The 27,407-nt window shown below is 45.1% G+C and overlaps 1 protein-coding gene across 1 annotated transcript; it reads right to left on the reverse strand.

Moving 5' to 3' along the window:
* Nucleotides 1–21,000: 21,000 nt before the first annotated feature.
* Nucleotides 21,001–27,156, reverse strand: LOC124649155 (ABC transporter C family member 8-like). The gene is made up of 12 exons (XM_047188822.1): nucleotides 27,072–27,156; nucleotides 25,034–26,979; nucleotides 24,626–24,946; nucleotides 24,450–24,536; nucleotides 23,592–24,194; nucleotides 23,310–23,474; nucleotides 22,937–23,231; nucleotides 22,580–22,794; nucleotides 22,187–22,492; nucleotides 22,028–22,091; nucleotides 21,708–21,947; nucleotides 21,001–21,365 (listed from the first exon to the last, which is right to left on the reverse strand). The coding sequence occupies exons 1-12, from the start codon at nucleotides 27,076–27,078 to the stop codon at nucleotides 21,268–21,270; spliced, it is 4,347 nt and encodes a 1,448-aa protein (XP_047044778.1). The 5' UTR covers nucleotides 27,079–27,156; the 3' UTR covers nucleotides 21,001–21,267.
* Between the last annotated feature and the right edge of the window lie 251 nt (nucleotides 27,157–27,407).

Below are 27,407 nucleotides of genomic sequence, written 5' to 3' on the forward strand. Positions count from 1 at the left end.
AGCATGAGCAAGATCATATCTTGCTCATACTTAAGCATGCTTGCATCACGTGAGTACGTAAGGGTAGAAAACCCCGGGTGTATCATCATTTGGTTACTAAACCAATTGGTGCCAGCAAGTACAACCAAGGCTAAAAGGAAAATAAACCAGGGAACACCGGTTGTGACAACACACAGATGTCAAAAACCGAGAAATCCAAAGCATGGATTTACTCCTTGCAGCCATTCAGAATCACAAAGCACCTATTGATCTAGCTAAACCATCAGATTGACAGGCAACATGTGCCTATCCTAATTATCAACATCAAGGCTACTGGAAATTCACTAAGTGACTAGCCAGTGAGCATCTATCCATCACAGAAAGCCACCAAATAGGGGAGCCATCCCAGGGCAGCACATGAATACTGCCAGGATCACCTCAACCACTTAACCAATTCCAACAAAGAAGCCATGCACGAGATATCATCACCCGAGTAGGGTTCAAAAGGAGGGCTAGGGTACACAACCAAGTGTTGGCATCCATCTAACCCTACCAAACTCAATGAAATGATCATAACTCGCAGAGCAGCTCACATCAATTATCCATGTGATTAAGCCAAACTAGACAGATAATTGAAATACACAAGCAACCAGTAATACATACACTTGCTCATGATCTAGAAGATCATCGCAAGCCACAGCAGAGTCTTGAGGGTAAGCAAGAGCATGCACCAAGCACATGCTTGAGTGCCACACAGAGCCAAGTAAAAGCATCAGTGAAACACAAGCCATAGGACAGCAGAAAATCATCAAGCACTGATGATTATATGATCATCAGGGCTTGCCTTAGCATACAAAAGCTTGACAAGGGCAAGTCTGGCAGCAATCCATGATTCATATAAATTGATAAGCCAACAGTAAGTCCTGGTGATCACAGGATCATCCAAAGCCACAAATTAACCAACCATTGCATCACAGATAATCAAATATATGAAATATAAATTGTATGCAGAAGCACACTAACAAGGGATGAAGCTGTCTAGCCAACAGTCATGCTCAATAGAACATTCCTATGAATCACAACTCAGTAAGCATCACACAGTGGCACTGGCACTTGCATAATGCAAGGATCATGCATAATGATCAAGCCAAGGCCAAGATTTTTGCACACACAGAATACCCTAGTGGCAGTAGTCATATCTGGAGCAAGCCAGAAGGCCATGAACATCAATGGATGCTCATGAGCAATTACAGGAGGGCCACAGCAGGGACACAGCATGAACAGAAGTAGTTAGGAAGCACAGAAGCATGCACTGATAATCAAGTAGAGCAGCACAAGCTAGAACACAGAGATAGCAGCAGCACATAGCAGCATACGCATGTAGGCAGTAGCAACTAGCACAACAAGGTAGAGGCCAAGGCAACCAGAGGAAGAAGAGGAGGTAGAGAAGACAGGAGAGAAGGAGGCACACACACCTGGAGCAGAGCACCGCAGCGTGCCCATGGCGGCAGCGCACGGGCCTAACACGGCAGCGCCGAGGCCGCAGCCGGGCCGGGCGTCGCCGGGCGCAAACGCCCTGAGCACCACCACGGCGAGGCACACGGCCACGTCGCGGCGCGGCGTCTGGATCATCGACGGACGACGAATCGCCTGGAATCGCCACGGCCGTGTCGCAGATGCGTTGGGGGCGAAGCGAGCAAGCAGCGCAGCACGAATCGCCGCGGTGGATCTGAATCGCCGTCGAGTGGCGGTTCAGATGCGCCACACCTCGCCGGCGGCAACGGCCGGAGATGGCCGGAACAAATCGAAGAAGACGGCGGCGACATGCGTCGCCAGAGCTCAGGGATTAGGGTTCGCGAGGGAGAGAGAAGGGAAGTGAGGGCGACCGAGTGGGCCGGACCAGGCCAACTGGGTTGAGCCCAACCCACTCGGATTCACCCTGACAGGTGGGCCCGAGGGCAATTTGGGCATTTCCAAAATACCAATTAAGTAAGAATTTCAAAGAATTTTATAAAATAGAATATGGCTCTAAAAAAAATAATTAAAAATATGAAAATCAATCAGCATAAAATTCTCCATTCAAATAAAATATCAAAGAGGATTTTTGAAGATAATTATGAATAAGTCTTAATTTGATGATTTAAATAATCATTTAAATCACCTAGATTATTTTCAATAATGAAAATAAGTCCATAAATTCTTTTGAATTTTAAAAAACACCTTGACAACAATTCAAGGTTGTATTTTACTTAAAATCAAGTATTCCCAAATTATTCTTAGTATTAACCTCTTACATGAAATAATAACGACATCGGAAGGGGGGAACAAACCCTAAAAATGGAATCATGCATAATTGCTTCTTTAACCATTGCCCTTATCGGACAATGATGCTATTTTTCAGAGACAGAGGACAAGGGTCAGTCCACACCTTCCAGCTGCAAAACTTTGCGGTGTTCGAGCAAGTTCATCACTTGCTCATGTCATTTGAGTATTTTTATCAAATTACTTGCAAAGTATTATGGTTATCACTATTGCACAAAAATCAAAACCACTACTTTCATAACTATGAATATGACTAAGTGGTGGGCAATGGAACCATGGATTGTGTTGATATGGTGGAGGTTCCATTGCACGGGTTTATATCCATCTAGGATTAAACAACAAATGTCGCCAGTGATTCTTGTGTCGTAATACCCGTGTTAACCATAAGATTCGGAGTGGGACGGAGTAGTCAAAAGTGTTTCCACCTCTCGTTCATCAACGGATGCGCTTTACCGTAGTACACTTGTAATCCAAGGGGGCAAGCTGGTGAGGCTGGGGAGTCCTAAGTCCCCACGGCATAGTCCGTAGTACACTTGTCGCCCGAAGGAGCAAGATGGTGAGGTCGGGGAGTCCTAAGTCCCCACGGTATTGCGGTCTAGGATGGGTTGCGGCTACCGGCGTAGGAGTGTATGGTAGAGCCCAGCACTCGTTGTCGTGGTCGGGGTCCACCTTGAAATCTACAGGAATAATGGGACCGACGTGGACCCAGGGTCGGGGCATGCAACAAAGGGTGGGTGTTCGAGGTAGCGGAGGAACATGATTGGCTAGACCTTATACCGGGCCTCACACCAAAGGAAGTGTGGACGGGTGATACGTCTCCAACGTATCGATAATTTCTTGTGTTCCATGCCACATTATTGATGTTATCTACATGTTTTATGCACACTTTATGTCATATTCGTGCATTTTCTGGAACTAACCTATTAACAAGATGCCGAAGTGCCAGTTCTCGTTTTCTACTGTTTTTGGTTTCAGAAATCCTAGTAACGAAATATTCTCGGAATCGGACGAAATCAACGCCAAAGTTCCTATTTTCATCGGAAGCATCCAGAACACCCGGGAAGGACCGAGAGGGGGCCACGGGGCCACCAAACCCTAGGGCTGGCGCGGCCGAGGGGGCCGCGCCGCCCTATGGTGTGGCCCCCCTGTCAGCCCTCTCGCGCCGCCTCTTCGCCTATATAAAGCCCCCGGATCGGAAAACCCGATACGAATTTGACGAAACCCACGAAACCCGCCGGAGCCGCCGCCATCGCGAAGCCAAGATCCGGGGGACAGGGATCTCGTTCCGGCACCTCGCCGGAGCGGGGAAGTGCCCCGGAAGGCTTCTCCATCGACACCGCTGCCATCTCCACCGCCATCTCCATCACCGCTGCTGCTCCCATGAGGAGGGAGTAGTTCTCCATCGAGGCTCGGGGCTGTACCGGTAGCTATGTGGTTCACCTCTCTCCTATGTGTTTCAATACAATAATCTCATGAGCTGCCTTACATGATTGAGATTCATATGATGATGCTTGTAATCTAGATGTCATTATGCTAGTCAAGTGGGTTTTACTTATGTGATCTCCCGGAGACTCCTCGTCCCACGTGTGTAAAGGTGACAGTGTGTGCACCGTGTGGGTCTCTTAGGCTAGATTTCACAGAATACTTACTCATTGAATGGCATAGTGATGTGCTTATTTATATCTCTTTAAGATTGCAGCATGTTGTATCACAATTTATCTATGTGCTACTCTAGTGATGTGTTATTAAAGTAGTTTATTCCTCCTGCATGTGTGCAAAGGTGACAGTGCGTGCACCGTGTTAGTACTTGGTTTATGCTATGATTATGATCTCTTGTAGATTATGAAGTTAACTATTGCTATGATAATATTGATGTGATCTATTCCTCCTACATATGCATGAAGGTGACGAGTGTGCATGCTATGCTAGTACTTGGTTTAGTCTCGTTGATCTATCTTACACTAAAGGTTACTTAAACATGAGCATTATTGTGGAGCTTGTTAACTCCGGCATTGAGGGTTCGTGTAATCCTACGCAATGTGTTCATCATCCAACAAAAGTGTAGAGTATGCATTTATACGTTCGTTATGTGATCAATGTTGAGAGTGTCCACTAGTGAAAGTGTAATCCCTAGGCCTTGTTCCTAAATACTGCTGAGTTACTACTGCTTGTTTACTACTCGCTGAGTTACTATCGCTTGTTCTATGTTTTCTGCGTTACTACTGCTGCAATACCACCACCATCAACTACACGCCAAGCACTTTTACGGCATCGTTGCTACATGCTCATACTTATTTATACCACCTGTATTTCACTATCTCTTCGCCGAACTAGTGCACCTATTTGGTGTGTTGGGGACACAAGAGACTTCTTGCTTTGTGGTTGCAGGGGTTGCATGAGAGGGATATCTTTGACCTCTTCCTCCCTGAGTTCGATAAACCTTGGGTATCCACTTAAGGGAAACTTGCTGCTGTTCTACAAACCTCTACACTTGGAGGCCCAACACTGTCTACAGGAAAGGAGGGGGAACGTAGACATCAAGCACTTTTACGGCGCCGTTGCCGGGGAGGAAAGGTAAAGGCTCTCATACTACGGTCTCGGGTAAAGTATTTTTCACGGCGCCGTCGTGTGTGTGCTCAAAGCTATTTCCTTTAGATCCTGCAATTGCATCTTGTTGTTTCTTGTTTACACTAGTTTGGCATAATGTACAAGAGTGAGCTTCTTATTCTATTTCCTGATTTAAAACATGGATTGTTTGATGCGAAAATTAAAAAACCTATGAAATCTTCTTTGCATGCTGGTAGTAATATTAGTATGAACGCTTTGAACACCATTGTTGACAATGATATAGAAAGTTCTAAGCTTGGGGAAGTTGGTTTTCATGATATTTTTAGTCCCCCAAGCATTGAGGAGAAAATTTTCTTTGATGATACTTTGCCTCCTATTTCTGATGATTATAATGATAGTGGTCTTTTGGTGCCACTTACTGCTGAGAGTAAATTTTGTTGTGATTATACTATGCCTCCTACACTTGATGAGAATAATAATGATAGCTACTTTGTTGAATTTGCTCCCACTACAACTAATAAAATTGATTATGCTTATGTGGAGAGTAATAATTTTATGCATGAGACTCATGATAAGAATGCTTTATGTGATAGTTATATTGTTGAGTTTGCTCATGTTGCTACTGAAAGTTATTATGAGAGAGGAAAATATGGTTGTAGAAATTTTCATGTTACTAAAACACCTCTCTATATGCTGAAATTTTTGATGCTACACTTGTTTTATCTTCCTATGCTTGTTACTTTGCTCTTCATGAACTTGTTTATTTACAAGATTCCCTTGAATAGGAAGCATGTTAGACTTAAATGTGTTTAGAATTTGCCTCTTGATGCTCTCTTTTGCTTCAAACACTATTTCTTGCGAGTGCATCATTAAAACTGCTGAGCCCATCTTAATGGCTAAAAAGAAAGAACTTCTTGGGAGATAACCCATGTGTTATTTTGCTACAGTACTTTGTTTTATATTTGTGTCTTGGAAGTTGTTTACTACTGTAGCAACCTCTCCTTATCTTAGTTTTGTGTTTTGTTGTGCCAAGTTAAGCCGTTGATAGAAAAGTAAGTACTAGATTTGGATTACTGCGCAGTTCCAGATTTCTTTGCTGTCACGAATCTGAGCCCACTGCCCTGCAGGAAGCTCAGAAAATTATGCCAATTTACGTGCATGATCCTCAGATATGTACGCAACTTTCATTCAATTTGAGCATTTTCATTTGAGCAAGTCTGGTGCCATTTTAAAATTCGTCAATACGAACTGTTCTGTTTTGACAGATTCTGCCTTTTATTTCGCATTGCCTCTTTCGCTATGTTGGATGAATTTCTTTGATCCACTAATGTCCAGTAGCATTATGCAATGTCCAGAAGTGTTAAGAATGAGTGTGTCACCTCTGAATATGTCAATTTATATTGTGCACTAACCCTCTAATGAGTTGTTTCGAGTTTGGTGTGGAGGAAGTTTTCAAGGATCAAGAGAGGAGTATGATGCAACATGATCAAGGAGAGTGAAAGCTCTAAGCTTGGGGATGCACCCGGTGGTTCACCCCTGCATATATCAAGAAGACTCAAGCGTCTAAGCTTGGGGATGCCCAAGGCATCCCCTTCTTCATCGACAACATTATCGGGTTCCTCCCCTGAAACTATATTTTTATTCCATCACATCTTATGTGCTTTTTCTTGGAGCGTCTGTTTGTTTGCTTTTGTTTTTGTTTGTGTTTGAATAAATTGGATTACATCATGCTTGTGTGGGAGAGAGACACGCTCCGCTGGTTCATATGAACACATGTGTTCTTAGCTCATAATATTCATGGCGAAGTTTCCTCTTCGTTAAATTGTTATATGGTTGGAATTGGAAAATGATACATGTAGTAATTTGCTATAATGTCTTGGGTAATGTGATACTTGGCAATTGTTGTGCTCATGTTTAAGCTCTTGCATCATATACTTTGCACCTATTAGTGAAGAATACATAGAGCATGCTAAAATTTGGTTTGCATAATTGGTTTCTCTAAGGTCTAGATAATTTCTAGTATTGAGTTTGAACAACAAGGAAGACGGTGTAGAGTCTTATAATGTTTTCAATATGTCTTTTATGTGAGTTTTGCTGCACCGGTTCATCCTTGTGTTTGTTTCAAATAAACCTTGCTAGCCTAAACCTTGTATCGAGAGGGAATACTTCTCATGCATCCAAATACTTGAGCCAACCATTATGCCATTTGTGTCCACCATACCTACCTACTACATGGTATTTCTCCGCCATTCCAAAGTAAATTGCTTGAGTGCTACCTTCAAACAATTCAAAATTTATTACCTCTTATTTGTGTCAATGTTTTATAGCTCATGAGGAAGTATGTGGTGTTTATCTTTCAATCTTGTTGGGCAACTTTCACCAATGGACTAGTGGCTTCATCCGCTTATCCAATAATTTTGCAAAAAAAGAGCTGGCAATGGGATTCCCAGTCCCAAATTAATTAACCAAAAATAGACACTCCTCCATGGTATGTGATTGTTGGACGGCACCCGAAGGATTCGGTTAGCCATGGCTTGTGTAAGCAAAGGTTGGGAGGAGTGTCATCATAATAAAACTAAAATAAAAAGGCACTCCTTCATGGTATGAGATTGTTGGCGGGCACCCGAGGATTCGGTTAGCCATGGTTTGTGAAAGAAAGGTTGGAAGGAGTGCCATCCAAAAATAAAATAAAATGGGAGCCGCTCTTTGAAGGTTTGTCTGGCAAGGGGGTTAGAGTACCCGCTACCATTCGTTGACAACAACACACACCTCTCCAAACTTTATTTTTATGCTCTCTTTATGTTTTCAAAATCAAAGCTCTAGCACAAATATAGCAATCGATGCTTTCCTCTTTGAAGGACCATTCTTTTTACTTTTATGTTGAGTCAGTTCACCTATTTCTCTCCATCTCAAGAAGCAAACACTTGTGTGAACTTTGCATTGATTCTTACATATTTGCATATTGCATTTGTTATATTGCTTTGCATTGACAATTATCCATGAGATATACATGTTACAAGTTGAAAGCAACCGCTGAAACTTAATCTTCTTTTGTGTTGCTTCAATGCCTTTACTTTGAATTATTGCTTTATGAGTTAACTCTTATGCAAGACTTATTGATGCTTGTCTTGAAGTGCTATTCATGAAAAGTCTTTGCTTTATGATTCAGCTTGTTTACCCATGTCATATACATTGTTTTGATCGTCTGCACTCACTACATATGCTTGTACAAATAGTATGATCAAGGTTATGATGGCATGTCACTCCGGAAATTATCTTTGTTATCGTTTTACCTCGCTCGGGACGAGCGAGAACTAAGCTTGGGGATGCCGATACGTCTCCAACGTATCGATAATTTCTTGTGTTCCATGCCACATTATTGATGTTATCTACATGTTTTATGCACACTTTATGTCATATTCGTGCATTTTCCGGAACTAACCTATTAACAAGATGCCGAAGTGCCGGTTCTCGTTTTCTACTGTTTTTGGTTTAGAAATCCTAGTAACGAAATATTCTCGGAATCGGACGAAATCAACGCCAAAGTTCCTATTTTCATCGGAAGCATCCAGAACACCCGGGAAGGACCAGAGAGGGGCCACAGGGCCACCAAACCCTAGGCTGGCGCGGCCAGAGGGGGGGCCGCGCCGCCCTATGGTGTGGCCCCCCTGTCAGCCCTCCTGCGCCGCCTCTTCGCCTATATAAAGCCCCTGGATCAGAAAACCCGATACGAATTTGACGAAACCCACAGAAACCTGCCAGAGCCGCCGCCATCGCGAAGCCAAGATCTGGGGGACAGGATCTCTGTTCCGGCACCCTGCCGGAGCGGGGAAGTGCCCCGGAAGGCTTCTCCATCGACACCGCTGCCATCTCCACCGCCATCTCCATCACCGCTGCTGCTCCCATGAGGAGGGAGTAGTTCTCCATCGAGGCTCGGGGCTGTACCGGTAGCTATGTGGTTCACCTCTCTCCTATGTGTTTCAATACAATAATCTCATGAGCTGCCTTACATGATTGAGATTCATATGATGATGCTTGTAATCTAGATGTCATTATGCTAGTCAAGTGGGTTTTACTTATGTGATCTCCGGAGACTCCTCGTCCCACGTGTGTAAAGGTGACAGTGTGTGCACCGTGTGGGTCTCTTAGGCTAGATTTCACAGAATACTTACTCATTGAATGGCATAGTGATGTGCTTATTTATATCTCTTTAAGATTGCAGCATGTTGTATCACAATTTATCTATGTGCTACTCTAGTGATGTGTTATTAAAGTAGTTTATTCCTCCTGCATGTGTGCAAAGGTGACAATGCGTGCACCGTGTTAGTACTTGGTTTATGCTATGATTATGATCTCTTGTAGATTATGAAGTTAACTATTGCTATGATAATATTGATGTGATCTATTCCTCCTACATATGCATGAAGGTGACAGTGTGCATGCTATGCTAGTACTTGGTTTAGTCTCGTTGATCTATCTTACACTAAAGGTTACTTAAACATGAGCATTATTGTGGAGCTTGTTAACTCCGGCATTGAGGGTTCGTGTAATCCTACGCAATGTGTTCATCATCCAACAAAAGTGTAGAGTATGCATTTATCCGTTCCGTTATGTGATCAATGTTGAGAGTGTCCACTAGTGAAAGTGTAATCCCTAGGCCTTGTTCCTAAATACTGCTGAGTTACTACCGCTTGTTTACTACTGCTGAGTTACTACCGCTTGTTTCATCGTTTTATTAGCGTTACTACTCGCTGCAATACCACCACCATCAACTACACGCCAAGCACTTTTCTGGCATCGTTGCTACTGCTCATACTTATTTATACCACCTGTATTTCACTATCTCTTCGCCGAACTAGTGCACCTATTTGGTGTGTTGGGGACACAAGAGACTTCTTGCTTTGTGGTTGCAGGGTTGCATGAGAGGGATATCTTTGACCTCTTCCTCCCTGAGTTCGATAAACCTTGGGTATCCACTTAAGGGAAACTTGCTGCTGTTCTACAAACCTCTACACTTGGAGGCCCAACACTGTCTACAGGAAAGGAGGGGGAACGTAGACATCAACGGGAAAGCTGCCCGGTTGGCACCAAGGTTAAGATCTCTTATGGGTAAAGCAACACACCTCTGCAGAGTGTAAAGAACTGTGACCTGTCACTCCCTGTTCCGGGATTGAGGAACTGCGAACGCGGCCGGAAAGGAGCTCCATGAAGTTCTAGTAAACCGGTGAAGGCTGACTGACATAGCTCTTTGAAATAAAAGCAATCTCTTGAAGAAATGTTTATCAAAACTTGCATTAATATTAGACTTTCCGGTCTAATATCGTAGCTAGTGCATTAAACACCTCTTATCTATAATGAACTTGTTGAGTACGCTCGTACTCATACCACTCTTAAATCCCATGCTTAGATTGTCTGAATCGTCTAGAGGAGGACTACGACAACAATGAAGGAGCCGAGATCATCGGCTACGAAGAACCAGACCTCTCAGGAGGAGTTGAAGGCGTAGACTACCTCATCGTCTACGGATCCGGAGAGGCTTCCGGAGGAGAACAAGTCTAGGGATATCCGCTAGTAGTAGTAACCGAGCAGCCTGAACTCTTAGTATTTAGCTGCTCGATGAAATAAATGTTTAGTTTAATGAAACTCTGGTATTGTAAGTTAAGTTGGGTTCACCTCGAACCCAGGAGTATTCCTCTTAGGACCCAAGAGGAGCTCCAAGACGACATGTGTATGTTAATTGTAATAATATGTGAATGAGTTATGGACCCTGCTATGTTCTGTTGTACTACTCTGAGGGATGTAATATTTGCGGAATGGTACTTCGTGAATGTTATGTCAACGACTGGCATACTACAACATGCAGTGGTATGCAGGGTCACCGCACTATGCATGTTCGTCTTGTCTGAAGTAAGAGAGATCTACCACCTCAATGGTTGGAGCATGCATATTGTTAGATAAGAACATTGGGCCGCTAACTAAAGCCATGATTCATGGTGGAAGTTTCAGTTTTGGACACATATCCTCAATCTCATATGAGAATAATAATTGTTGCCACATGCTTATGCATTAAAGAGGAGTCCATTATCTGTTGTCCATGTTGTCCCGGTATGGATGTCTAAGTTGAGAATAATCAAAAGCGAGAAATCCAAAATGCGAGCTTTCTCCTTAGACCTTTGTACAGGCGACATGGAGATACCCTATTGTGACACTTGGTTAAAACATGTGCATTGCAAAGATCCGGTAGTCGAAGCTAATTAGGACAAGGTGCGGGCACTATTAGTATACTATGCATGAGACTTGCAACTTGTAAGATATAATTTACATAACTCATATGCTTTATTACTACCGTTGACAAAATTGTTTCATGTTTTCAAAATAAAAGCTCTAGCACAAATATAGCAATCGATGCTTTCCTCTTTGTAGGACCATTCTTTTACTTTTATGTTGAGTCAGTTCACCTATCTCTCTCCACCTCAAGAAGCAAACACTTGTGTGAACTGTGCATTGATTCCTACATACTTGCATATTGCACTTGTTATATTACTCTATGTTGACAATTATCCATGAGATATACATGTTATAAGTTGAAAGCAACCGCTGAAACTTAATCTTCCTTTGTGTTGCTTCAATACCTTTACTTTGATTTATTGCTTTATGAGTTAACTCTTATGCAAGACTTATTGATGCTTGTCTTGAAGTACTATTCATGAAAAGTCTTTGCTTTATGATTCACTTGTTTACTCATGTCATTACCATTGTTTTGATCACTCGCATTCACTACATATGTTTACAAATAGTATGATCAAGGTTATGATGGCATGTCACTTCAGAAATTATCTTTGTTATCGTTTTACCCGCTCGGGACGAGGAGAACTAAGCTTGGGGATGCTTGATACGTCTCCGACGTATCGATAATTTCTTATGTTCCATGCCATATTATTGATGATACCTACATGTTTTATGCACACTTTATGTCATATTCGTGCATTTTCTGGAACTAACCTATTAACAAGATGCCGAAGAGCCAGTTCCCGTTTCTGCTGTTTTTGGTTTCAGAAATCCTAGTAACGAAATATTCTCGGAATTGGACGAAATCAAGACCCGGGGTCCTATTTTTCCCGGAGCCTTCCAGAACACCCGAGAGCCGCCAGAGGAATGCCCTGGGGGGCCCCACACCACACCCTGGCGCGGCCAGAGGGGGGGGGGCGCCGCCCTATGGTGTGGGCCCCCCAGGCCCCCTCCGAGGCTGCCCTTCCGCCTATTTAAAGCCTCCGTCGAGAAAACCCTGAGGCGAAAAACCACGATACGGAAAACCTTCCAGAGCCGCCGCCATCGCGAAGCCAAGATCTGGGGGACAGGAGTCTCGTTCCGGCACCCTGCCGGAGCAGGGAAGTGCCCCGGAAGGCTTCTCCATTGACACCACCGCCATCTCCACCACCATCTTCATCACCGCTGCTGCTCCCATGAGGAGGGAGTAGTTCTCCATCGAGGCTCGGGACATGTACCGGTAGCTATGTGGTTCATCTCTCTCCTATGTACTTCAATACAATAATCTCATGAGCTGCCTTACATGATTGAGATTCATATGATGATGCTTGTAATCTAGATGTCATTATGCTAGTCAAGTGAATTTTACTTATGTGATCTCCGGAGACTCCTTGTCCCACGTGTGTAAAGGTGACAGTGTGTGCACCGTGTGGGTTTCTTAGGCTATATTTCACAGAATACTTACTCACTGTTATGAATGGCGTAGTGAAGTGCTTATTTATATCTCTTTATGATTGCAAAGTATTTTGTATCACAATTTATCTATGTGCTACTCTAGCAATGTTATTAAAGTAGTTTTATTCCTCCTGCACGGTGTAATGGTGACAGTGTGTGCATCCGTATTAGTACTTGGTGTATGCTATGATTATGATCTCTTGTAGATTATGAAGTTAACTATTGCTATGATGGTATTAATGTGATCTATTCCTCCTACATAGTGTGAAGGTGACAGTGTGCATACTATGTTAGTACTTGGTTTAGTATTATTGATCTTTCATGCACTCTAAGGTTATTTAAATATGAACATTGAATTGTGGAGCTTGTTAACTCCGGCATTGAGGGTTCGTGTAATCCTACGCAATGTGTTCATCATCCAACAAAAGTGTAGAGTATGCATTTATCTATTCCGTTATGTGATCAATGTTGAGAGTGTCCACTAGCGAAAGTCTAATCCCTAGGCCTTGTTCCTAAATACTGCTATCACTTGCTTGTTTACTTGTTTTACTGCGTTACTACTTGCTGCGTTACTACTGCTTGTTTACTCGTCCCGGGCAAAGCACTTTTCGGTGCCGTTGCTACTACTCATATATATTCATACCACCTGTATTTCACTATCTCTTCGCCGAACTAGTACACCTATTAGGTGTGTTGGGGACACAAGAGACTTCTTGCTTTGTGGTTGCAGGGTTGCATGAGAGGGATATCTTTGACCTCTTCCTCCCTGAGATCGATAAACCTTGGGTGATCCACTTAAGGGAAACTTGCTGTTGTTCTACAAACCTCTGCTCTTGGAGGCCCAACACTGTCTACAAGAATAGAAGCTCCCGTAGACATCAGGAACCCCCACGCTTTTCTTCTGCATCGGTACCTTATTATGACTACTCCATGTATGATCCACCGGCGTGGAACCCAGACCCTCGATGGGATTGAACTCCACTTAGGCCAAAAGCCTAAGCTTGGGGGAGGTATACCGGCATCACTCATTCTTTGCATATTATGGTTGCTGGATACTTGTATATACTTGTTTAGTTTGTTTGAGTGGTTTTCTATTGAGAGGGAGATGATATTTGGGGAAGTGCTGCTCGAAAACAGATTCTGGACTGTTACTAGAAAAATTCGTGCGCACAGCCGGAGCGTTATTTTGAGCTGCCAATTTTTGTGCAGGTTCCCCAGGTTGTTATCTAACTTTCATTAGTTGAACACTTTTCGAGCTGAGCAACGTAAGATTTCTGTAAAAATCGATTTCTGTACTGCTGTCAGGTTTTGGCAGATTTCTGCCATCTCGCTTTTCTGTGTTTCTTTTAGTTTGCTATTTCTTGTTTTCACTTTGTTTCTTTCCCAAAACACAAAAAGACTAAAAATATTTCTGTTGTTTCTCTTCATCATTTGTTTATCTTGGTTTCTTGCATTTGTTTCGCTTTATTTGCTATTGCTAGTTTGCTATAAGAAAACCCAAAAAGATTTTGCTTTGTTTGCTTGTTTCCTTTTGTTCTTGTTCTCAAACTCGAAAACACCAAAAATATTTGCTGTTCTTCTTTGGTTTGTAAAGTTCATCATGAGTTCAATGGTCTTCGGTGGCTGGAGCGTGGTTTTCATTTCATATTATCCAAGCTACACAAGTGAAAAGGCAATAATGACGATCTACGACAATCCGATTGTGGTGAGAGGCTGGTATGAACTCTATTTGTTTTCATTTTTGTACATATACTCATCCATGTGAGCATGCTTAGTTGGTTCATGTGAGGTATATGTCATTTAAGAAAGTCTAGTAGTTCATGATCTCTCATGTTTAGCTCCAATTTATTAATATGAGTAGCATGTCATGAATGTTTGCTTGCATTATTTTATTCATAGATAGATATGATATTGTGGTATCCTCCTCTGAATAATTCATTTATATCGACTTGGCACATGCTCACGCATGCATATGACTGAACAAAAGTCAATTAAGCCTCAATGATTTACATTTCTTCGAGTTCTTGTATCACTTTTATGCCTCGGTTAATTTATTTTGCCGCAAGCATGATTATGACGATTCATTGCTCTCTTGATCTGTCGCTCCCTAGTCTTTTGCTAGCCTTCACTTGTACTGAGCGGGAACGCTGCTCGCGCCTCCAAACACATGAAAACCAAGTTATTCCAGAGTGTCCACCATAAATACCTATGCATGGCATTTCAAACCATTCCAAGTAAATTCTCATGCGCTACCTTTAAAACCTTCAAAATGCTTCTCAATTTGTGTTAATGTTTCATAGCTCATGAGGAAGTATGTGGTGTTTAGCTTTCAACCTTGTCATTTACTTTTGACGGACTCTCATATGGACTAGTGGCACATCCGCTTATCCAATAATTTTGCAAAAAGAGCTGGCAATGGGATTCCCAGTCCCGAATTAATTAACTTAAATAGACATTCCTCCATGGTTTGTGATTGTTGGACGGCACTCGAAGGATTCGGTTAGCCATGGCTTGTGTAAGGAAAGGTTGGGGGGAGTGTCATCATCATAATAAAACTGAACTAAAAAGGCACTCCTTCATGGTATGTGATTGTTGGCAGGCACCCGAGGATTCGGTTAGCCATGGTTTGTGTAAGAAAGGTTGGAAGGAGTGCCACGTAAACATGCAAATAATTCATGGGAGCCGCTCTTGAAAGTCCGGTTGGCGAGGTAGTTGGTGTACTCATTACCATTTGTTGACAACAACAAACACCTCTCAAAATAATTTTACTCCTGCTTTACAAATGAAAAGCTCTAGCGCATGTTAATCCCCGCTTCCCTCTGCGAAGGGTCAATCTTTTACTTTTATGTTGTGTCTCCATCCTTTCTTTGAGCACTTTCTTGAGAGCACAACTGTCATTCTTAGTATAATATGCTTGTCTCAAAATATGATTGATTGTGGTATAACTTTGATGCTTTTATCTTTGACAATCACTACTTCTAGTCTTTCTATGAACTCCAGAGGTGCCCGGGCATTTATGATTTGCCGATCAAATACAAGCAAGCGAGATACCACTCTATCATACTCATTTATGAACATTGCAATCCTGCTTATATACATGATTCATGATGCTTATTATTAATTGTTGGTACCTCTTCATGATTGACATAGCTGTTAGGTGATCTTATTTGCATGTATCTTATTATGAACTGCTTAAGTATTAGCCATATCATGAGAATATATACATCATATGAACAAATGTGTTCGTGAAAGTTCTTTTATCGCTCAGTTGTTAACTGAATTGCTTGAGGACAAGCAATAAGCTAAGCTTGGGGGAGTTGATACGTCCAAAACGTATCTACTTTCCCGAACACTTTTGCTATTGTTTTGCCTCTAATTTGTGTATTTTGGATGCAACTAACACGGACTAACGCTGTTTTCAGCAGAACTGTTCTGGTGTCTCGTTTTGTGCAGAAATCCAACTTTCAGGAAAAACCTTGGGATTTTGACAGAAGGCCCTATTTTCCCGGAATGCGACGGAGCCGGAAGGACAAATAAAGTGGAGGCCCGAGGGCCCCACACCATAAGGCGGCGCGGCCTAGGGGGCCCGCGCGGCCCTATGGTGTGGCCCCCTCGGCTGGCCTCCGACGCCCTCCTTCGGACTATTTATCGGCCTCGACCTAAAAACGCACGGGGAGAAGTCGAAGTCGCCAGAAACCCTCCAGAACGCCGCCATGTCGCGAAACTCCGTCTCGGGAGCCAGAAGTCTCCGTTCTGGCACTCCGCCGGGACGGGGAGTTGGAGGAGATCATCGCCGCCATCACCGCCAACGCCTCTCCATCAACCAGCCATGTTTCCCCCATCCATGTGTGAGTAATTCCCCCGCTGTAGGCCGAAGAGGATGGTAGAGATTGGATGAGATTGGTCATGTAATAGCATAAGATTGTTAGGGCATAGTGCCTAGTATCCGTAGATGTTACTTTTATGATATTGTTGCAACTTGTTATGCTTAATGCTTGTCACTAGGGCCCGAGTGCCATGATCTCAGATCTGAACACGTTATTGATTCATGAAGATATTCGTTGTTTATGATCTTACCTGCAAGTTGTATACACATGTCGCTGTCCGGAACCAATGGCCCCGAAGTGACAGAAATCGGGACAACCGGAGGGAATGGTAGTGACGTGAGGATCACATGTGTTCACGGAGTGTTAATTCTTTGCTCCGTACTCTATTAAAAGGAGTACCTTAATATCCAGTAGATTTCCTTGAGGCCCGGCTGCCACCGGCTGGTAGGACAAAAGATGTTGTGCAAGTTTCTCATTGCGAGCACGTACGACTATAATTGGAACACATGCCTATTGATTGCTTTGTACTTCGACACCGTTTTATTATTATCTGCAAATGCCCTGCTTGATTGTTACAGGAGTTTCTCTCATCCATGCAACGCCCGTTATCCGTCCCCGTGCCTACAGTATTTTAATCCTGTTGTTTACTATAATCACTACTGCTGTTTCGGTTACTCTGCTGCTGTTATTTCACTACTGCTACTGCTATAAAACTATTACCACTGATAAACTCTTGCGAGCAAGTCTGTGGGTCATCATTTGGTCAGTCGATACATGGCTAATCCTGGTAAAGAACATTGGAAAGCTATTCACTGGATTTTCAGGTACCTTCGTGGCACATCCAAATCTTGGTTGAAGTTTGGCAAGACCGGTGAGGGACTTGCAGGCTATGTGGATTCAGATTATGCTGCCGACTTGGATAAGAGAAGATCCCTCACAGGTTATGTGTTCACTGTTGGTGGATGTCTTTGTTAGTTGGAAGGCAACGTTACAACCTGTTGTTGCTCAATCTACAACCGAAGCAGAATACATGGCAATTGCTAAAGCTTGCAAAAAGTCTGTTTGGTTGAAAGGTTTGTATGCTGAACTTTGTGGAGATAATTCTTGCATTAACTTGTTTTCTGATAGTCAAAGTGCAATATACGTTACTAAAGATCAAATGTTCCATGAGAGGACAAAGCACACTGATATCAAGTACCATTATGTCCGCGACATTGTTGCTCAAGGTAAACTGAAGGTATGCAAGATAAGTACTCATGATAATCCGGCTGATATGATGACAAAGCCAGTTTCAGTTTCCAAGTTTGAGCTTTGCTCAAGCTTGGTTGGTATAATTGTTTAGCCCAAGTGGTTGTTGGCGCCGCCAAGTGTTTTTTTCTTTGTTGTCCAGGAGATTGTTCAAGTTCATGCTACAAGAAATTTGTCTCAAGGTGGAGTTTGTTATATTGTGATCCAAATTCATATACTAAAGGGAGGATAACTTTTGACGAGAGGAGCGAGGCCCGTCGCCGGTAGGCTTGGGTTTATCAAATTATAAGATAACCCATAACGTTTGTAAACACTCCCTGATATAGTGAAGTTTTGTTGGCTGGCGTCCGTGGTTTTTTCCCCTTCTGTGTTGGAAGGGGTTTTCCACGTTAAATCTCGTGTCTCTGCTGTATTTTCTTTTATCGTTCTTCGTTCTTTGCTTGTCGCGTTTCTAACATAATCTACAGGGCGTCAAGTGGGATCCTATCTATGTCTCACATGTAGTTCATTTTGCCTTTTCTAGTGCAACTTTTTGTCTCAAAATTTGATACGGGCATGAAGGCCAAGGTAAAGCCAAATTTCACGACTCCACCTAGCTAGTTATCTTATTTATCGTTTTTTATATCTATGGTCATATGTGGGCCAATTAGGGATTTTATTGAGTTAAGTCAGTTTGGTTTGGGCCTATCCAAACCAAGGTAGAGAGGCCCACTAGGGCTGGCCGGCCAACCCACTCATATAAGGGCTGGGACGGCTAGGGTTTTAGGTGAGAACTAGTTTTGAGTTAAGTTTAGACGCTATCGCGTGTGTGCTTAGTGAAGCATCCCTCCGGGAACGGCACCGCCGTTTATCTATTATAGTTGCTGCGGAGGTTCTTGTGTTCATCAAGGATTGTCGTGCTTTGGTCTTGAGGCGTGGTGATCTCTCCATCATGTTGCTTGCTGAATTTATCCCCTACTCCAGGTTGCGTTCCGTGCGTAATTAAAGGTATCTATCTACCGGGTTCTCGCGGTGAAAGATCGGACAACACCGTAGGAGGATCTGCTGGGATCCCCTTATCACTCAACCTTACGCACTGTTGTCACGTCACATAGACCTAACATGCCGGTCCTATCTAAGAGCACAGACAAAATGCTTAAATGGTGTAAAACCGGTTTCATAGTTTCTTACATAGGATGTTCTGTAGAGAACTTTCACTAAATAGGATACTTCGTTGAAATTAAAAAGATGCACAACTAAGAGTTAAAGGTGGAATTCACTAAATAGAATATTCCGTTGAGCAGCTGGATGAAAAAGTAAATGGAACAAGCTTAATTTTGGAGAGAAGAGTTGAATCCTACAGCTGACGAGAATTTGGTTGACCTAACAATTCATAAGGTTTTTCCTTAAAAATAACTTGTTGGGTTACTTTGCAGGTTCACTTTTAGTTGTAGTTGGACCATTACTCAGCGAGTAGCTTAAGAAGGTTTTTTTTCGAAATGGGGGAAATATCGCCCCAGTTTCTGCATCCAAGGAATGCACACGACTTTTTTTATTAGATTATTCACAACACCTTACAAGAGAAATACAAAAGATCAAACTCGAAGCCACCTCGCTAAACCTACAGAGGGATGAAGGGGGTGACAATCACCAACTCATATCATCCAAAAACCAAATGCCTTCCCAGACCGCCCAATAGCAGATGAGAAGCACATCCAGTTAACCAGACTCTCAGCATACGCCAACGCACACGCCATAGAATTTGCTACCGCCGTCTTCCTCGACTCCATCTTCAAGAGAAATCCTCGCATTGACCATGTCAGGCCTGCCATCGATGCCGCCACGGCGCCAGACGACTCCACCATCCTGCGCATGTCCATCACACTGCATCCGTCCCAAGACAACACTGCACCATGCCTCGGCGACTCGACGATGCCGACACAGCAAAAGCACACCGCTCCACCTCAGCACCACCGCCATCCGTTGTCTGCTCCGAAAATGATACCCCCAACAGGGGGAACGACGTTGTGTGCCGCTATCGTCCGATCCGTGAGACCCGGGTCTAGGGTTTCCCCTGGAGCAGCCCAGGCAAAGAAACGCAGACTGCAGAGACAATTCCTTCAACAAGGTAAAGACGAAAGGTGCCGCCATCATTCGCCATGAACGAAGTCCGGGCCGGCTTTCACCGGCAGCTGCGCCTCACCATCGGGAGCTAGGCGACTGACAAGGGATTAACTTGTCAATGCCTACGGATTGTAGACTAGGATTTAGTTGGAAGTAGAGGACAAGTAGATCTCGAGGGTTTCAGCCGGAAAAGTATTCGACTACTAGAAAACTAGGGTTGTGTTGACAATGAATCGATCCTCTCTTCGTCCCTCGACTCCCCCTTATATAGGAGGTGGAACCGAGGGTTTCGTGACACACAAGTTACAGAGTTCGGGAGACAATTAGAGTCCGTCCCGTAGTAGTTACAAGTCAAGATTCCTAATATAATTCTATCTTTCCAAACTCTCTCCTAACCGGGCTTCCGAACTTCATAATCTTCGGGTCATGGGCCTTTAATAAAACCCCGGGTACTTTCTTTGGCATGCCCATTGGGGATGCCTATGTCAGCGACGGATCGCAAGATCTGCCACGGCTAGCCACACAACTAGCCGATCTTGTCCGGCGAGAGAGAAGACCACCACCGCGGTGCCACGGTCAGCGGCACCTGACGCCCGCCACCTGCCACCAGGTCGGCGCCGTCACCACCATCGCTATCCAGGGCCGCCGCCCTTGGTACCGTGGTCCCAGATCTTGAGGAGGAGCAAGACGAAGATCCACCCCCATCCCCACCCGCCCGGCCATGCCAAGGCGAGGGAGGAGGAGAGGACAGGTGGAGTCCTTATTTTTCAATGCAAGTTCAAGTCTGTTCTATATCAATATGGCTTCTAACCTGTACCCATCACACACAGTGTTGCAAACATATTTGACAGTTGATTGCGTGAAATAGATCACAAGTACATTTTATTTTTATTAGTATGGAAGCGATTGCCGCACTACAGGAATGGCGCGCTACGCTGACGGTTCCGGCCGTCGGCGAAGCGCGCTATTCATGTACTGATGTAATATGGTTGCTCTGGCTATGGAGAAATAATTTGATTTTTAATGATAAAAAAATATTTTCTTTTGTTGGTCAGTAACCGGTGTACCTATTTTCTTAATTTGTGGTCTTCTCTATAACTACTGAGAATGGAGACGTGTTTACCGTGGTGGTTGAAAAAGGAGGTGAGAAATATGTTCATTCTACACGGATGGCAATGTAGTATGGAATCGCCCCCATCGTCTTAGCCATTTTACAAGTTTTCCAAATATATGTACTGTTCCAACTTTCATTTATTATTATTATGTGGCTCTGTGCATCTTAACTATGCATGAGCCTGGTGTGAGTTCAATAAAGTGTCCCTTATCGGGGGAAAATCAGTGTAACAGAAAATACAATTTCTTTTGTCGAATCTACATTTCAGATCAATTATACATTTCCATCATGTATTTCAAAGTAAAGAGTTCCCCTACAGCTGACAAACTTGCCGCCCTGTTGCTATTTGGATGGCCCAACAATTCACCATGTTGCGTTGGAGGTTCACTTGTAGTTGGACCAGTACTCGGCGACGAGCTTACAGAAGGCGGAGTCCTCATTTTCCATCAGCCTTGATGGCCTGTCGTACTCTACAAGTTTGCCTGCAATAAACAAGTGTCATATATAGTTCAATCAAGCAGGGTTCATTTCTGCGTGGTATCTTTTTTTCCGATAGATGATGTAACTATTATATGACTCGCGGCAGCAGGTTTCAACGCACTCTTTTCCTTCCAGAGTAACTAAGGGGACCGAAAGGTTTTTAATGAGGTGGCCTGCTGTTTGCTTAATAGATTGGTTAAAGTTTCAAAAAAAAGCAGGGTTTATTTCTGCGTGTTATCTTTTTTTCCGATAAATTATCGGTGATTATCTAAAAGAATCTATGTACTTTACACCTATTCAATCTTAGACATTTGTTAGAAGATATAGTCCATTGAGGTGCTTACCGTAGGAAAGAACCATGACCATGTCACTGTCTGTGACAGTAGGAACCCTGTGCGCTATGGTGATCACCGTGCACCCTGAAAACTCATGTTTGATGACCCTCTGCAGGATGGCGTCGGTGGCTGAGTCAATGGACGCCGTCGCCTCATCGAGGACCAGGATCCTGTTTCTGCGGAGGAGAACGCGTGCGAGGCAGAAGAGCTGCCGTTGGCCAGCGCTCCAGTTCTCGCCATCATCGCTGACTGAAGATGCATAGATGGAATCAGATGGGAGTTCATGAAAGACTTAGCTAAATATTCAGAATTCTGGATCATGGTCTAACCTGGTGATTCAAGTAGCCCAGGAAGGACACTGATTGTCTTTTTCAACTGGCACTTATCCAATGCCTGCAACATGCTAAGATCAGGATTAACAAATGTGTGCCAGAAAGTACAATGCTAATATAGTGAAGTACAATGCTAATATAGTTGAAAGTACTGACCTCCCAGATATCCTGGTCTGTGTACAGACCCAGAGGATCAACGTTGCTCCTAACACTGCCTCTGAAAAGGGTTGGCTCCTGAGGAATGATGCTGAGTTTCATCCTAAGATCCTTCAGTCCTATTGTGCAGATGTCAACATCGTCGATAAGAATTCGCCCACTGGATGGGTCGATGAGGCGGAACAATGCGCTAAGAAGAGTGGTCTTCCCACTCCCGGTTCTTCCAACAACTCCAACCTTGTGCCCAGCTGCAAATGTGCACGTGATCCCACGCAAAACCATAGGTGCGTTTTGGCGGTACTTGACCTGAAGAAACATGGAGGATATATATATATATGAAATGTCAGAATATCAGATGAGTCGCCGTATCTTGCTTGATTTTCACTTTCTTACTCTCAAATTTTCCAACTCTATCTTTCCTTCAGATGGCCACGAAGGGTGAGGCCTTTTGTCACTGATAACTGCGGGAGGCTCAGATGGTAGATTCATGTACTGTTTGATTCTCTCCACTGATATGATAGAATTTTCCAGATTTGAGTAGAATCGTGTCAAGAACACTTGCGCGGAAGAAAGCGTCAATGCGTATGAGAGGCATAGCCCAAGAAAACCTGCATAAATATGAAAAGAGAAGAATTCAGTGACAAGAACATAATCTCACATTACCAATATTTCTAAATTATTATTTTTGAGCATTAATATTTCTGAAAGTTGTACAAATGATGTTCTCAATCATGAATAATTGATGTCTACCTGGAGCAACTGCTCCCTCCGGTAGAATGACGAGAAGAATGGACGACGTAACAATGACCAAGATCTGCAGAGCCTCGACACGCAGAAGTACCCACTCTAGTGCTGCATTTGTGTAGAAGAAGAGTGTTGCATCCGTGTCGATGAGTTGAAGATTTGTCTTAATGAACCTATTTGTAGCGGCAAAGGCCCTTATGGTGATCACTCCAAGCATCGACTCAGCTGCATAGTTCATGACAGGAGCCTTTGTGGTGCCGTTGATCCTCACCAACTCCCTAGCCGAGGCAATGTAGTATCTCTGGAACGATATAACAATTGTTCACATTGGCTGTGCACAAGAGCATGAATCGAGAGTTGCGACATGATGCGTGCTCACCTGAATGCACAGCACCCCAATCAAAGCAGGAATAGCAACCATCACAACTTGCCATGTAACCATGATCATTATGACTAAGGTTCCTGCTACTTCAATCGTGCCAGAGATCACAAAGCTCATCGTAAACGGGATGTCGAAATCTAAGATGCAAAAGTCTGACGAAGCCTGCATAATTCACGATGCACAAAATCAGACCTCAAAAAAAGTCAGCCTAAAAATCTGCAGTAACATCAGCATAAATAAGTATGAATAAAAAAACTGAAACCTGTTGAAAATGCATACCCTGGTCATGATCCTTCCTGTTGGGGTAGAATCGAAGAACAGCATGGGGGCCTTAAACACCGAATCCATGAAACCGGAAAAGAACTCCCTTGACGCCTTTAGGCCGAAGTGGGCAGCAAGAAGACTCCTCACATAAGCAAAGATGCAGCTGACGGTTGCCATCACCGCATAGACTCCTACGACGATCGCGACGCTGAACCGATGATTCTGAACTGTCAATGCGAGCCAGTAAGTTGCAAGGCATTGGAGGACGACGAACACGCACTGTGCAAGGATTAACAGGACGAGGAGGAACCGGGCTTTGGACACCGACACGTAGTCCTTGTACGGTTTCAGTCCAGCTTCTCCCAGCTCCCTCTTCTCCTCTTCAGTCAGCTGAACCGACGGCAGGTTACCGGTGGAGATTTCCGCCTCGCTGGCCTGCTGAATCATTGGTAGTTTGTACTGAATCATGCCTGATTCTTTCACTGCATCGCCTTGATCCTGGGAGTCCAGTGTTGTCTTTGAGTCCTTGTGAGCATTGACAAGTTGTTCGAAGGCGGTGCCCGACTGCAGAAGCTCCTCATAATTTCCCTCCTGAGTTATCTCCCCACTTTCCATAACCTAAGGAGAACAATGTGCTGTTATATAATCTTTCGCAAAAAAATGTGCTGTTATATAAGGGTGTGCCTATTTCGAACGAACTTCGTTCCCAGTTAGATGATGTCATCAATTGCAACTCATGACTAGAACCAATCATGATGCAAATCAAATGATGTAAAACTTAACGAGCACGAAGTTAGTTAATCTCGTTATATAATGCCATGGAACATCTTGATAGATTAAGTTTTTAAAGCATTTTGCAGACAGCAAACCTACCAAAATCCTGTCAACCTTGGAGAGGAACTCAACTTGGTGTGTCACAAGTATGACCGTCTTATCTTCAAGGGCTTCCATGACACAATCCTACAAATACAAAGGTAAAGTCGCATACATGAAACGACCATTCATAATTAAGCTGCAAGAATGGAATTGAGAATGAGAAGGATCCTGACATTGAAAAGGGTTGCAGCGGTATGCGCGTCGACGGCGCTGAAAGGATCGTCGAGGAGGTAGACATCTGCGTCGTTGTAGACAGCCCTTGCGAGCTGAATCCTCTGCTTCTGCCCCCCGCTCATGTTGAGGCCTCTCTGCCCGATCTCCGTCAGGTCGCCGTGCGGGAAGCTGTCCATGTCCTTGTCCAACGCGCAGCACTTGACGGCCCTCTCGTAGTCCTGACCGTTCATCGGCTTCCCGAAGAGGATGTTGTCGCGCACCGTGCCGCTCTGGATCCACGACGTCTGCGAAACGTAGGCGACTGAGCCAGACACGGCCACCTGAAGAAGATAAATGGTAAAGAAGATCAGTTTCATGGTGACCGTGATCACTTCCTCATTTGATAACATGTTTTGATGCAAACGTACTGATCCAGACATTCTTGGTATCTCGCCAAGCGTTGCACACAGCAACGATGATTTGCCGGCGCCGACTGGGCCGCAGACTGCGATCTTCTGACCGCGCATTGCGGTGATGTTGATGTCTCTCAGAGTTGCACTGCCCTTGCTAGGCTCCCAGCTGAAGATACCCTTGTGCACGGCTAGGCTCGTATCGGAGGCCGGCATGCCAGTCCTGTCGACGGCGTCCTCCCGGAACTCGTCCTCGGCTAGGAACTTCCCGATGCGGTCCAGCGACACCTTGACCTGGATCATGACGGAAAGCACCTCCGGCAGCATCCTCATCGGCTCCGAGACGACGCGCATGGTGGCGAGTATGGTGAACACAACACCAGCGTCCAAGGGCGCGCTCTGGAACGCGGCCGTGCCCGCCAAGATCACGGCGGAGATGACGGTCGGCGACACCCAGTACAGGGCGCTGCCGTAGGCCTTCTTGGTCTGCGTCTCGGCGAGCCAACGCACCTCGACGTCGCGCAGCCGCTGCACCGTCGCCCTGAACTGTTCCTCCCATGACTGCAGCTTCACGACCTTCATGCTGTTGAGCACCTCCGCCGTGGCGCGCTGCCGCTCGTCCTGCGCCTGCATGAATTTCGACTGGTACCGCTGCAGCACCTTGGCGAAGGGGACGTTGAGCACGCCGCAAACGGCGACGGGCGCCAGCCCCGGGAGCGCGCCGGCGCCGACGGTCCAGAAGAGGATCGCGATAGCGAGGGCGAGCTGCACCGGCATGCTCCACCCTAGGTGCAGCCAGAACGGGAACTCGCCTAGCCGATACGCGTCAACGGCGATGTAGTTGGTGATCTCGCCGGCGGAGTGGCGGCCCCGCCCCTCGTTGGACAGTCGCAGCTGCTTCTCGAAGACGGCGGCCATGAGCGCCGAGCGCATGCGCATGCCAAGCCGCCTCGACCCGAAGAACCAGTGCCTCTGCGACAGCGACTCCACGAGCTTCATGACCACTAGGCCGGCGATGAGCGCGAGCCCGGTGCCGAGATCCCGCACAGGCCTGTCGGAGTAGGACACGAAGCAGTACAGCATCACCGGAGACGCGGCGAATGACAGAGTGCGGAGAAGTGTGTACAGCGCCGTCAAGAAGAGCTCCTTCTTGTGGCACTCCGCGAGCACCAGAAGCACGAGGTTGCTTGTGCTCTTCAACGGCTCCCTCCGCCGGTGCCATTCGACGAGGAACGTCCGGCACGCCTCCGCCGCCTCGTCATCGGCGTCCAGCGGCGGGATGTCGCCAAGGTCGAGCGGTTTGGAGTAGCCCAGGCGAAGCAGAGAGTCCATCCACGTGAACGTGAGGCGGCTGAAGAATCCGGCATCGCCGAAAGTTCGCCTCTCCCTGCCTCCCGGTGCAAGGAGAGGCTCGGACTCTTCGCCACCTCTGGCGCTGGCGGCGGCACCATGGCGGGCTCTGCAAACTCTGATCGCGCACACGAGAAGCAGCAAGCTGAGAGCCCATGACAACACGTCAAGGACTCGCAGATTTCGCCCCGTCACGATTTTCTCCAAGCTGTAAGCCGTGATCAGGATCGCGTCCAGCGCCCACCACGCCATCGCCAGAGCCCCGGAGAGTCTCGTCGGACGGAAGACCAAGGAAACCGACAAGAGCACCCAGACCAAGCCTCTGACGAAGAGCTCTGTTCTGTGGGGCGAGGGGATCGACGTCCATGCTCCCAGGAAGAAGCACGCAATGCCAAGGAGCGCGCAGCAGGGAGAAGCTAGGGCGCACGGCAAGGGAAGGTCGCTTGCCCTGAACCTGAACTGCCTGGTGCAAGCGGCGATCAGCAAGCTCAGGATGTAAATGGCGAGGAGAAGAAGGTTCACGAGGTCGATCAGCGCCATCTGCTTGAGACACAAAGAACCCAGCTTCAGGGTGAGATCTCCTTGGCAGGCTGATGCCAGCAAAAATGGTGTACCTGCAATTGTAAATTTGGGGTTGGCAAATCTTGTTCAGGAACACGACAAGCATGATTTTGATGCAGAGGGATGAGGAGGCGGAGTTGGTAACCTCGCATGCTTCTTCTGCTCAGTTACAGAAAGACTGAATAAAACGAGAAGAGATTGTTTGTCCTGTAGGAGGATGCATATGCAGAGGGGACGTGGATTCGATAGCTGACACTCCACTGAAAGGTTTGCGGCTGTGGCCATTTTGTAGACGACAGGTTGGCTTGGCGCGATCGACACCATATGGATCTGATTCGCACGAGACCAAGGAAAAACACAGTAGTAAAGCGACAAAGAGGAAAAGAAAACAAAGCGGCAAAACAAAACAAGACGTAAATTAACTTCAACTCTCTCATATACCATCGGTAAACTCATTTAGGCATGTGGCTCTAGTCCCTCC

The sequence above is a fragment of the Lolium rigidum genome, chromosome 4 (assembly GCF_022539505.1).
Source record: "Lolium rigidum isolate FL_2022 chromosome 4, APGP_CSIRO_Lrig_0.1, whole genome shotgun sequence".
Taxonomy (NCBI): Eukaryota; Viridiplantae; Streptophyta; class Magnoliopsida; order Poales; family Poaceae; genus Lolium; species Lolium rigidum.

Bases quoted from the DNA above. Each gene is read 5' to 3' on its own strand.
- LOC124649155 (XM_047188822.1), bottom strand. The intron at 24,537-24,625 runs GTCAGGATCCTT...TTGTATTTGTAG, and splicing joins CCGCTGCAACCCTTTTCAAT to GATTGTGTCATGGAAGCCCT. The intron at 23,475-23,591 runs GTATGCATTTTC...TGAATTATGCAG, and splicing joins CAGGAAGGATCATGACCAGG to GCTTCGTCAGACTTTTGCAT.